Raw genomic sequence first — 13,022 nt, 5'->3', positions numbered from 1 at the left:
TTATCATATCTGGCCAAAGAACGGCCTGTTGATCCTATAAACGCCCTGGCCGACTATTTATTGAAAAATAAGGCTGTGCATGAATCAGGGGGTAACGACAGAGCTCAGGAAGTTACTGGAAATGAAGGCAACAAGTGATGGACTTTTAATTTCTTTTTTTTCTGGATTTACACATGGAAGTTTGTTGTAGGGAAAAGCATATAATTTTGACTTAATTTCTGATAAATTGAAATAAACAGTCCAAAATATGAGGTGTTAATTTACCCACTTACATTCTTTTTGTAAGCCACTTTTTAGATTTAAATCTAATTAGTATTCTAATTAGATTAGGATAATTTAATTAGTTATGTTTAGGAGAAATGACATAAATTAAGTTTTTTTATTTGCGCATTTTACATGTAGCTTTTTTGATTGTGTCCACTTTTTTGAAAGAAAGCCTATGAAATATCTTTAGTAAGTATAGTATTTTATTTATAAATTTTCTACAGACATCTTTCATCTCAAAGTCCTCTTTAAATGAAATACATAGAAATTCAATTAAACAGCCCTAATATTTTATCCAGTTCCTCATTAAGTCTCTTTTCCACTAAAGGAGTAATAAACCTTGTATCCTCTAAATTTAAACTAAGAAACACTGTCTTATTAATTTTCTTTGCAATTCTGCTTGCCACGTTGTTGGCGCTATGCTCATTACTTCCTAAAAGCTGAGCTGTGTTGGGGTTGCTTGAGAACCTGGTGTTCATTGCTATGGACATGTTGTTGCAGCAAGGTTGCCGAATATCATTTATGTAAATGATAAGAGTTTCTTCTAGTTTTATTATTTGGAACAGGACAGTCTTATCAGAAATTACATTTGTGAACTGATGAACTTTAGATTTAGGGGCAATAAACTGTATGAGCTGTTCGTTGGGCATTCTGGATATATTTCCTGTTAAATAATAAAAAGTAGTTTTAAAGAGATTAGATAATTCTTGTGTTATTTGTTACAAAATTGCATTTACCCGGAGCAGACAGCGTTTTTTTTTTAATAATTCGTTATATGTGTTAAAGGTTAGATGAAATTACAAAAATTTAGTAAAAAAACAAAAAAATAAGATTCAGAAAACTAAATAAACATATTTAACCAAACAAACATGTCCGGTAAGATTAAGCATTTTCATTTCATTCAATTGCGAGTTATTGGAACCGACCAGAACCAAGATGAATAGATTTTCGTGGGAAACAGTGACATTAGAGACGTAGTCTAGTTCATGTTTGGCTAGAATTTTGAGGATTTTAAAGCCAGATTTTGCTGTAATCGAAATTTCTTTAAAGTGAACGTACAATTCATGTCCTGCGTTGATTCAGCATTATTATTAACGTTTTCTTTTTGCATTTGATTCTAGTTACAGTTGACGGTTTTCAGATGTATATGTCAACCAGTATGAACACACCCACTGAAGGGACTCTAATCTGAAACATAACCCTACATTTAACGCTTAAAATTCTAAAACGTCACAATCTTAACAAAAATTTAAAGAATAATAAGAAAATAAACAAGATGTAAAAATATCTAAACTTCTCAATAGCTTTCAACTATTTATGATTTTGGGCATCCGGGAAAGATATCCCAGACATGACAAAGAAATTCGAGTTTAATTGGCGGATAGCAGTTCCTGAAGCCCTGCTTACAGGGTGTGTTATAGATAGGTGGACTGAAGAACGAGACAATTATGAATTGGAGCAAAGAGCCACCGTCAAAGTGGATGACTATGGCTTTTTTATATATTGGAAAAGTGATGGACGTGTAAGTATGGTATTGCTCTTTGGCCTATTACTTTGATATCCAGATGAGAATATAAATTGATTTAAACTTCAAATCTACACTTGTAAAATAAAGAAAACTGAAAGACTAATCAGTTCAACTCCTATTCATATCCAATTTTTATGTGCTCCATCCTTGAATTTCACTGGCTTAATAAAGTGTGATAGCTTCCATTATACAATATTTATGCGAAACTTACTGGATTGATTTTTTCAGGAGGGAGATGTTATAGAGTTATGTCAAGTAAGTGATATAAGAGCTGGGGGAGTACCCAAAGATGCTCGACTCCTGAACAACCTCATAAAAAGGCATGGCAATGATCTGGAAGAGAAATCCTTGACAATTTGCAGTGGAACTGATTACATTAATATTAATTACCAGCACATTATTTGCCCATCCCCAGAAGTTGCAAAGGTTTGTATTTTGCAAAAGCTTTAATAGATCACTGAGACTTTTTCCCTGCTATTGAATAAATAATTTGCATGGATACCTAGTTGTTGTTAACAGAAAATGATTTTTTTAACAGTGACTGTTAACACATTGAGAATAAAATTGTTTTTCAAGGATTGGTTGGATGGACTTAGAAAAATTACTCACAACGTTAAAGCTAACAATGTTTGCCCAATGACTTGTTTGAAAAAACAGTAAGTCAAGATTACCTCTACTGCATGCTATTTTTGTTAAAATGGTCAATGTTTGCGTGTAAATTTCATCATGAGACAAAACCCGTTATACTTGCACTTCTAATGTCTCATTTTACATAAATAATGTGTCTTCTGAGTACTTACTTTAATGTTATCACTATTTTGTTTTAAGTGTCTGCTTTTTATTCGTTTCTATTTCCAAAGTTAAATGATCCAACATTATAATGTTATTACTGTCTTTGTAACACATTTGATTTTATGCATGATAATATACCTGTACAGCACATCTCACAACACTAGTGATATAAAGAAGTCTATGTCTCTGTGTGTATACTGCTATTGCCAAGCTGAGCTCTGCAACATTGCCAGCTTTTTTTTAACAGCCAGGTTACTTGACTGTTATTGACATTTGTTCTCAAAATTATTTCAAATAATGTTTCTTTTCAAAGTGAAATAACTTTTAAATATGAAACACAATAAAATTCTAGAAATAAAAAGTCAATAAAAATTTAATCAATGGAAGTTAAAACAAAAACAAGAACTAAATTAAATGCTCAATTCGGCCCCCTTTTTGTGCAGAACAATAAACAAGCTGCTTATTAAAGATTGCATATAAGATATCACGAATCAGATGTGCTAAAAAATTTTTAGTTAAACAAGCCGGCAACATTACGGAGTTCGATCTGACTATAGCAGTAAAAGCGCGTATATGGCAGCTAACTCACTATGTTTACCTCATTCTTTGTACACTATAGATATAGATGCACGGAAACATACACTCCTTCATAACACCACAGTCGTGAGATATACTGTATATATATGTAAATATATAGAGCTGGCAAGCAAGTCTACGAGAAGTCACTCACAATAACAAAATGGCTAATATTTGCCCTAGAACTGCTCTGATGAAACAGTAAGTGAATACGATACGTAGCGAGTCTAATTTGCACATTTTAATACAAATCACATTAAAGTTCAACAGCCTTTCCCCATTTTGTCTAGATTTGTTGTTAATTTAAACCGTACAAAAGTAATTTAGTTGCAAAAATAGAGATTAAATCTTAGTTCAAATAGGGTAGTACAAAAGCTAGATACAATTATTGTTCAAACATTAGGTATTCATTTTGATGCTTGGGTTAGTCCCTGTGTGATGTGGTTGTGTCATCTGGCATACTTTGTTTTGTAAAGAGTAAAATTCAGTCCAATGGTACCTACTTGTAAAACACAAATTGAATATACAGAGTGACTATTTCCACTCTTCATGAATATGTAAAAAAATCTCTATTGAAAAATGAATCTATATATAAAATTAAAATTGATCATTTAGTATGAGAAGACCCTGTACATTCGGTTTGGTTCCATGAGTGTGAAAAATTTCTACCTTAAAATTAAACCTGTACCATTAAATTAATAGCAAACCCTGACTTTCAGTTGGATGCGACTAGGCTTTCTAGTAGATCAAAAAGGAAAAATACCAGTGAAAGTAATAGCCAGAACTTTCGCTTCTGGGCGAACCGAGAAGCTTGTCTATTCTTTCTTGGCTGAGCTGGGCCTGCCCAGTGAGAAAAACGACAGCATCGAGCCAGAACAGTTCACATTCGAAAAGTTTTACGGGCTATACCATAAAATTTGCCCTAGAAACGATATTGAGGAGTTGTTTAGAATGATGTAAGTGTGATTTGCATAAAACTCGATTTATTTACGTCTTGTTTCATTACAGAACTCAGGGAAAAGGCGATTGCATGACTGTGGATCAGCTGATTAATTTCTTAAATGAGAAACAGAGGGATCCAAGACTTAATGAGATTTTATATCCCTTGTATGATGAGAAGCGTGCCATTGAAATTATTCAAACCTACGAAACCGACGAGGAGCTGTTGAAAACTAATAAACTTAGCAAAGATGGGCTTATTAGGTATAAATTAACAAAAACCCATAGGCTGAAGAACTTTAATCAGTGACTGTTTTTAGATATCTTATGTCCGACGAAAACGCTCCAGTGTTTCTTGACCGTCTAGACACCTATATGGACATGGATCAACCCTTGTGCGCTTATTACATAAATTCAAGCCATAACACTTATCTTAGTGGGAGACAGTTTGGTGGAAAGTCCTCCGTAGAAATGTACCGTCAAGTTTTATTGGCTGGATGCCGTTGTGTAGAATTAGATTGTTGGAATGGTACGATCAAAACCTTTGTATTCAGAGAAACGGTTAATTGTGGATATGTGTGCAGGTAGAGGAGAGGATGAGGAGCCGATTATAACTCACGGCCGCGCAATGTGCACGGATATTTTATTCAAAGACGTGATTTACGCAATCAGGGACACTGCGTTTGTCACGTCTGACTTTCCGGTAATTTTGTCGTTCGAAAATCACTGTTGTAAAACTCAACAGTTAAAGCTGGCCAGATACTGCGAGGAAATTTTCGGGGATTTGCTTTTAAAGGAGCCTTTGGAAGATTATCCGCTGGTAAAAGGTACGAGTGTGATGGTAAAAACCGCTATATATTTTTGGAAGAGGCATTTTATGAATGAATTTTAGTAATGGTGATTTTTATTAGGTGCGCCATTACCTCCACCATCATGTCTAAAAAGGAAAATTTTAATTAAAAACAAGAGACTCAAGCCGGATGTTGAGAAGAAGGAACTAGAGTTGTTTCGTAGGGGAGAATTGGTAATTGAAGATGAAGAAAAGGAGGATGCAAATGCCAGTACTGAGAGGTTGATACCTACAGATATTTCGGTTGAGGTAAGATTATTAGAGTGGATGTTTCTGTCTAACGTTAAACCATTCATTTAGCGGTGCAATTATTATCGAAAAATTGCAACGGCAATTGCACACCGATAAATTAACAGCGATAATTTTAAATGAAAGTTGAAATATTTATGTGTAAAACTCAACAAATACCCCGACCTTCAGGTTTTATTACTTAAAATAGATACATATGAACAGATACTTTCTTTGCATTTCAATAAATCTAATGTTAGACTCCCGCTGCTGATGCTCCTCCTGGAGAGGGACCGGAAGTTACCATCACTTACACCGGATCTACAACAAGTGTGCATCCTCTCCTCAGTTCTATGGTGAACTATGCCCAACCAATTAAATTTCAGAGTTTTGACATATCTGAGGGTAATTGCAAGCTTATGTTGCGATTCATAACTTACAGATAATCTTCATATTAAAGAAAAGAAAATCCATCATAACATGTCAAGCTTCTCTGAGCCTGTTGGACTAAACTTGTTGAAGCAACAAGCCATAGAATTCGTTAATTACAACAAAAGGCAAATGTCTCGCATCTACCCCAGCGGAGCTCGAGCTAACTCTTCCAACTACATGCCGCAGGTGAGAACTTTAATGCTGAGCAACTTACAAGGAATTCGCTAGTTTTCAAATAATTTCAGGTGTTTTGGAATGCTGGTTGCCAAATGGTTTCGCTTAACTTCCAAACGTCAGATTTGCCGATGCAGTTAAATCAAGGCAAATTCGAATATAACGCAAATTGCGGGTATCTTTTAAAGCCAGATTTCATGCGACGACCGGATCGAACTTTTGACCCTTTTGCCGAGTGTCCAGTAGATGGGGTCATTGCTGCCCAATGTTCAGTGCAAGTTATTGCCGGGCAATTTTTGTCTGATAAGAAGGTCAGTGAATTTTAAATTATTGTTAAAGAAAATCAACCGTGAGGCATTTATAGAGGAAAGTTTGTGCTACAAAATAGTATTAAAGTCCGTGGCATAGGTCGTCTTAGAAATTAGTTATTTCAAATTTGGTCAACAATAGCTAGTTTGTTAAATTTGTCGGTAATTATTTTGATTTTCCTCGTGTATGATCACGTTTATTCATAAATTTAGTTGACAAAACCGGATTATTAGAAAAAAAAACTCGTGTATATGTCAAGAGGAAGAGCAAAAAGTGTCTTAAGGTCTATTTTAACAAGGTTTTGATTAATAGATAAATTTCACATATTCTTTCATAATTATTAATAAATGTCGTGCTGCGTTGATCCTTCGCTCAAGTACATTTTAGAGAATGTATCATGATCTGTATAATAAAAAAAAGTGGTTATATATTCTTAGATTGGCACATACGTCGAAGTTGACATGTACGGCTTACCAACAGACACCATAAGGAAAGAATTCAGAACTCGCTTGGTGCCTGCCAACGGCCTTAATCCCGTATACAACGAAGAACCCTTTTTGTTTCGCAAAGTCGTGTTACCAGATTTAGCAGTCCTGCGTTTCGGAGTCTACGACGAAAATGGACGCTTACTTGGACAGCGGATCTTACCATTAGATGGGCTGCAAGTATGTATCTCTCTTTGACGAATTTTGGCAATATTTCTTTACTTCCACAGGCGGGATACCGTCATATCTCATTGCGGACCGATGCCAACTTTCCAATGTCTCTTCCAATGTTGTTCTGCAATATAGAACTGAAAATATACGTTCCTGACGGGTTTGAAGACTTTATGGCCGCATTGAGCGATCCACGGGCTTTTAGAGATGCCCGGGACAAGCAGAATGAGCAAATGTCGTCAATGGGCATTGAGGTACGGTTTGAGTTGCTACCGCAAGACTTTTAGAAATGTTTACTTTTTCTAGGTGACGGATCAAAAAGCAGCTGAGAAGCAAGTGAAAAGGGAAGAACGGAAGATAGGTAAGTAAAAATTTTACGCGTGAGACCGTCTAGATTTTTGAAAAATTGTTCCAGAACCATTAGTGTTCGACCCCATTACCATTGAATCCATCAAGCAAGACAAAGCTTTCCAAAAAACCACTAAGAAACAGTTAAAGGATTACGATACCTTGAAAAAGAAGCAACAAAAAGAGAAAGGAGGGGTTCAGAAATCCCAGTGTGTTGCAATAGAAAAAATCATTAAGGGAAAAAGGTAAAAGAAAACATTTTTCATTTTGTTCTGCAAATTTTAAAATAGTGTTTTCAAGCGTGGCATTCTTAAAATAATTTTAGCAAGACGGATGTAATAAACGATCCAGCGGTCAGAAAATTGATCACCGAACAAACTGTCGAATGGAGCTTGCTTATGGAGAAACACCGTAAACAAGAGTGGGAGTTTTTGCGCACCCAATTAAATGACCAACGCGAACTATTACGCAAACACATGGAACTTCTGCAGGCTCAGCAGCTGCGGCAACTGGAAGCGAAACATGAGAAGGAAATTAAGGAAATGAACAGTCAACAAGCAAAAATTGCCGTGGAAACCGGCAAAGAGGTTCGCGTTTTCCATTATAAAATACCAATTATGGTTTGTTATTTGGATTTTTAGATTGCGAATGACAAAACGCTTAAAACAAAAAAAGACAAAGAGCGTAGGCTGAAAGAGAAGCAACAGAACAACACAAAGAAGTTTACTGAGGAGCGCAAAACCGCCATTATTAAGCAATCGAGGGAAAAGGAGAGGTTGCAAATAACTCATGAGAAGCAGTTAGGTTCGTTGTCGCAAGACATACAGAAAATGATCGATATGTACAAAAATGAAGAGAAAGAATACAACTTGTCGTCAAAAATAGAATTTTTCGCTTAAATTTCTTTAATATGTTTAGCACCATAGAGGGTTATTCACGCTATACGGCACGGAATATTAGGCAAATACGAGGCTTTCAAAAAATTTCGCTTTCGGGCTATATAGGGGTCTACTATGGTTAGTTTTAAAATTATTTTCATATTATACATGATATCCCAAAAGATCTAAAAGTATTCAATTTTTTTTTAACGGAACCCCCTGTACATTATTACATTTTTGCAATCTCCTATCAAAATAATTATCTATTTAAATAGAATATAGAATCCTAAAACTTATTGTTTTTGTGCGGTAATGCAAACACAAAATCCGTACTAAAGAATCAAACAGAACGCACGTTAACGTAAACAATGTATACGCTCGATGTAGTAAACAGTTCTTGGCGACGGTTAACATTATAATCAATAGTCCATAGTAAAAGGCGTGTTATAAATACTAGATTTTCCGCATTTCCTGCCTCATTAAAATTAAATGAATGTGCTTTTATCAAAAAAATATCAGTGCTATTTCTAAAAAAGTGTAATCAAATGTGAATAGCCCATAGCTATAGAAACAAAATTTATCAAATTACACTTCTTGCTTCAACTCTATGTTAGTGACCTGAACTCTTGCCCTTTACATAGTAGATTTAGATTGCATTTACTACACACAGGTCAAGCCATAGCTGATCTAATTCAATTCAAATAAGCTAGTCCTGTAATTAATTCTATACTTGCACCATTGTTTTTATGTTGTTTGGATTGTCTAAAAACTTTAGTGTTATTAAAATAGTATCAAGACGGTATTTAAAGTTGGGTAAAATAGTAAGTAAAATGTGGCAGTTGAGAGAATGCACACGTAACTGGTATTTTCGGCTATATTGATAACTATTATCTTGCCAATTTTCTTTAAGGTACTGCTTGCTAGTCAATTCAATATCTTATTTTATTTTATAAAAAGTTGATCTGATTTACGGTATAATTATTGTGATCATTGTTAATTTTACAATATTGTTAGAGCTTCATCCAATAAGAATCCGGGAAATTGAAATATGTTTAATGGTCTGACAATGCTTCAACTAGTAATATGACAAACTCAAAATTGAAATGTAATTTTGATTATTGTGTGAATATCGGTTCGTTTTGTGATATATCAGTTAATAATATTGAAAACTAACAATGGCAACAATGTCAGGCCATATATCTTTATTTCTATAGCTGTAGTTAAAACTGTACTTTGTTCTGAAATAAATCTACAAATAAAAAAAGCACATGTTTATACGCAAATTTTATTGACACTATAATAAACATCCGTCTCAACAACTCCATTATCACAAATTAAATATAAATGATTTAACTTATATACTCATATTTCTTAGCTAATAAGCATATGCAAAAAGTAGTGTTAATATAACCTTTGCCTGCAGAAGCGGGGTTTCACTCATTCAATACAATTATTTAGTTCTTTGCTTGGGCTTGGCACACTGACAGGTACGAACAGAAAACAAAACACTATCAATGTAAACCCGTGTTAACTATCTCGCACCTCTTGTAAAGTTGCTGGACAATAATAATTTTACTCCATAACCAATTAATGACATTTATTCCTCTCCGTGTATGTTAAACAATTTAGCCACTTCGTTAAGGTCGTCGTATTTCTTTTGATCTTTGAGCACTTGCCGCGCAATCGACATGCGATTGAAAACGTTCCAGAGCACGATTCCTACCACTACATCATCGCGCAAGTAAAAAATTACCCCCTTTCCGTAATCCTCACCATTGTCGACATTCGGTAGTAATCTTTTTGAATCTTTAAGTTTTTCTTTTTCTTCGTCTGAGAGATATTTTTCACATTCTTGTGGCAACTGTATTAAACAACAGCAAAAATGTAAAATATGAATTTTAAAACATCCTCATACTAACCTCTTCAGTCTTTGATCTGTCGCCGTCTCCAGTCTGTTCTACAACCGCTAGAGGCGTGTCTTTCTCGGTTTGTTTAGCAAATACGGCCACAGTGGGTAGAGACGAGTCCACGATACCGATGGCCTCATAGCCAACTTCCGGACCTAAATCACTCCAAAACATGCTTTGGTGCCAATAGGCGTTACGCGCCCCTGCCATATTTTCGCCTAAAAAAACTCACCTGTAATTTCATTGTTTTAGCAAAAATTTTTCAGTTACTCACCAGCTAATCTCCCGGACACAACAGCATGATCATGATGCTCAATTCGTCGCCTGCCTAGACGAGAATCATAGAAACAGGCGCTGTCACCAGCGACGTATAAATCAGTTCGAGCCTATTACAAATTGTACATAAAATGTATAATTTGTCTAAAACTCGAATGATCAAGTAATTACCTGTAGTTCTGTATTTACTAAATATCCACCAAGATCTGGATCCACTTCCAAATCAGACTTCTCTGCTAACTCCGTATTTGGTTCGACTCCGGTAGTCACGACTACAAAATCGACTAAAAGGGCCTTCCCGCTGTTTAGCATTAATTCTACTTTTCCATCTTTTGATTTTACTCCTACCACTTCTGTTTTTGGTACTACCTACATAAAAGAACAATAAAGTGTTTCTCAATTTTTATGCAGATATTTTCATCGTTTGTTTTTTTACTCCTGAAGGTTAGAAAATGGTATTTTGATGTCCCCACAAAATGTAGGAAACAATAGAGCTGAAACCTTACCTTTACCCCTTCTGCCCTCACTTTATCTGATGTCCAAAAACTTAAATATTCCGGTAAAACTTTACCCATGTTTCCTGTTTCTCTAAATATTTGAAAAATCTCCTTAGTTTTCTTATCATCTAAAAGCAAAACAAGTACCATTTGAAACTTTGGTAATTAGAAATAGTATAGACTGAAAGCATTTATTTTTAACAGTAAATTACCTTTTCTCCCAAATGCGCAAGCTAATTCGCTTCCTAAAAACCCCCCACCCACTATAGCTATTGACTTTGCATCCTCAAAGGCTTCAAATACTTCTTTAAAATCGTCAATATTTCTAAAAAGTTTGATATGATTTTTCAAGTTATCATCTGCAGTTGCTACTTTGAATACTGAAGTGAGTCTGGGAGTGGCACCTAAACAAAAAATTGTAAGATGTAATTTTTAACAGGGAGTTAATTTTTTATGACAATATGTATTTAGTTACAGTGGATTGCTGTTAAAAATCAGAAGGTGTTAGTTTTCTAGCTGGTTTTGTCATTTATGTGTTAATTTGTTAGATGCATATATAAAAATTTTGAGACATTTTGTCCTTGTAATTAATCTGAATTTGGACATGGTTATATATAATTTCACTTATGATCACTTACCTGTTGCTATTAGACATTTGTTATATTTAATTGCCTCTCCATCTTCTAAATAGGCCAACTTCTCTGTAACATCTAAACGCATAATTGTCCACCCTCTGGCTACTGCTACACCTCCATGCTCACTATCCATCAAGTCATTGCATGAGATATAAAAATCTTCTGGCTCATAAAACAAACTAAAAGTAAAGAGAAAAACAATAAAATGTATTTTATAAGAAGACCAAATAAAATATATTTTTTTAAATTATGCAACTCATACAGTTACAATATACTTCACTATACCAAAATATTAGTACCTCCTTTCAGATCCATTCCACTGTTTAAAAGTCAAATTTTGAGTTACAGTTTTATCATCACTAAACCAAATCTCTTTCGAAAGTGGTGGCCTCATATAAGGGAAATAAGCTTCATTAGTTACTATCAATACCTAAAATATACAAAACACACTTGATATAATTTAAACATTACTTAATTTAATATATTTTACCTTGGCTGTTGGATCTAAAGATTTAATGGCTCTGAAAGCAGTAAAAGAGGCAGTGCCTCCACCTATAAGCAGATAAGGCACATATTTTGGAATGTCTTGAGATGACTGGGGATCTTTAAATGCTTCTGCAAAGAAACAGTTAAAAATCTAATGATACAAAACTGAAATTACTTACCATCTTTTTCTTTCTTTTTGCCAGTCTGTTTTTTCTTACCAGGAGTATCTTCCATTCCAACATAATATACCTTTAAACCATCACAGTTCTATTAGACTCAATAAGTACTACAAGCATTAAATACCTACAGCTCCTATTGAGGCTGCTGCAAATAAAACTCCAAATAATAGCACTTTTCTGATTTTTTGCTTCTGTTTTCTTTCATTTTCTTGCGACGACCCTCCAGGTTGGGGTACTTTACCCAATTCATTAGACCCCTTACAAGAATTTTGCAAAGGTTTCTGTCAACAAAAATAATTATATTGGCAGCTTTTTTGCATTAAAAGCAATATAAACGATAAGGAGATATAAGGGATTGTAACTACCAGAGAAATTGAGTGGGTAAATAATTTCAAGTGGTCAGAATAGCAAGCTTTCAATTTAACACTATCTACAGGCTGCTGGGACTGTGAAGAGGAGGGTCGGGACTTAAGGGGACCTTGACAGGGGTCACTCTCTACCTTTTTGCCTCCATCACTACTTAAACAACTCCTTGAAGTCAAAAATGACGTTGAGGTCAGTAAAGGTCCTATAAATTATCGAAAATTAACAATAAGACGGTTGCAAATGAAAAGATCTTACTTTTAAAGGAATAATCATTTCGGCAAGTGACAAATGGGGCCTTTCTTACTTGTATAACTTTTATTACGTTCAAGATTTTCCTTACACGAATCATAATTGCTGGTAGTGTACCTGCTGGTTAGTTAGGAAGTTGGTTCAAAAGCTATTTTGTAAAGGAAATACTCCTGAAAATCACACAAGACAGAAGTTTCATGGCCGTGACAGTGCCAGTGCCATAGAAACCATCCGTAGCGTATTTAATACGTAGAGAAAAACTATGAAATATGCTGCAATGAATTATTTGTTTGAATCAGCTCAGTATTTGGGACGTTATTTTGATATTTTATGGTAGAAAATGGTATACTTGCTCAAAAATTATGGATTTCAAATTTCAAACAATGCTCCAAATGAGGTTAAGTATAATTATAGTGACGTAGCTGACGTTTACGTGTAGGGATGGTCAATAGT

At 34.7% G+C, this 13,022-nt stretch overlaps 2 protein-coding genes and 1 long non-coding RNA gene across 4 annotated transcripts; 1 reads left to right on the top strand and 2 right to left on the bottom strand.

Annotated features, from left to right (window-relative positions):
- Positions 1-134: 134 nt before the first annotated feature.
- On the top strand, positions 135-9,241 carry norpA (no receptor potential A). Of its 2 annotated transcripts, none has more exons than XM_066284926.1 (18): positions 135-453; positions 1,406-1,786; positions 2,021-2,218; positions 3,282-3,361; positions 3,880-4,116; positions 4,169-4,363; positions 4,420-4,628; positions 4,684-4,926; positions 5,011-5,198; positions 5,438-5,582; positions 5,638-5,795; positions 5,855-6,094; positions 6,530-6,757; positions 6,808-7,002; positions 7,055-7,109; positions 7,164-7,341; positions 7,422-7,683; positions 7,738-9,241. In XM_066284926.1, the coding sequence occupies exons 2-18, from the start codon at positions 1,616-1,618 to the stop codon at positions 7,993-7,995; spliced, it is 3,240 nt and encodes a 1,079-aa protein (XP_066141023.1). In that variant the 5' UTR covers positions 135-453; positions 1,406-1,615; the 3' UTR covers positions 7,996-9,241. The 2 variants fall into 2 exon arrangements, with proteins under 2 accessions (XP_066141023.1, XP_066141022.1); XM_066284925.1 differs by lacking the exon at positions 3,282-3,361 and adding an exon at positions 2,369-2,448.
- On the bottom strand, positions 446-1,153 carry LOC136340692 (uncharacterized). The gene is made up of 2 exons (XR_010732350.1): positions 1,002-1,153; positions 446-928 (listed from the first exon to the last, which is right to left on the bottom strand). It is a non-coding gene; the product is annotated as an uncharacterized lncRNA (long non-coding RNA).
- A 2-nt stretch (positions 9,242-9,243) lies between the features above and the next one.
- AIF (Apoptosis inducing factor) lies at positions 9,244-12,987 on the bottom strand. The gene is made up of 13 exons (XM_066284933.1): positions 12,576-12,987; positions 12,455-12,522; positions 12,083-12,235; positions 11,955-12,024; positions 11,780-11,904; positions 11,589-11,719; positions 11,293-11,468; positions 10,867-11,058; positions 10,664-10,782; positions 10,329-10,526; positions 10,156-10,267; positions 9,894-10,099; positions 9,244-9,835 (listed from the first exon to the last, which is right to left on the bottom strand). The coding sequence occupies exons 1-13, from the start codon at positions 12,667-12,669 to the stop codon at positions 9,572-9,574; spliced, it is 1,908 nt and encodes a 635-aa protein (XP_066141030.1). The 5' UTR covers positions 12,670-12,987; the 3' UTR covers positions 9,244-9,571.
- Between the last annotated feature and the right edge of the window lie 35 nt (positions 12,988-13,022).

This window comes from Euwallacea fornicatus, chromosome 8, assembly GCF_040115645.1.
Source record: "Euwallacea fornicatus isolate EFF26 chromosome 8, ASM4011564v1, whole genome shotgun sequence".
Lineage (NCBI taxonomy): Eukaryota > Metazoa > Arthropoda > Insecta > Coleoptera > Curculionidae > Euwallacea > Euwallacea fornicatus.
Note: the sequence above shows the minus strand (reverse complement) of the source record. Positions and strands in the feature narration are given on the sequence as shown.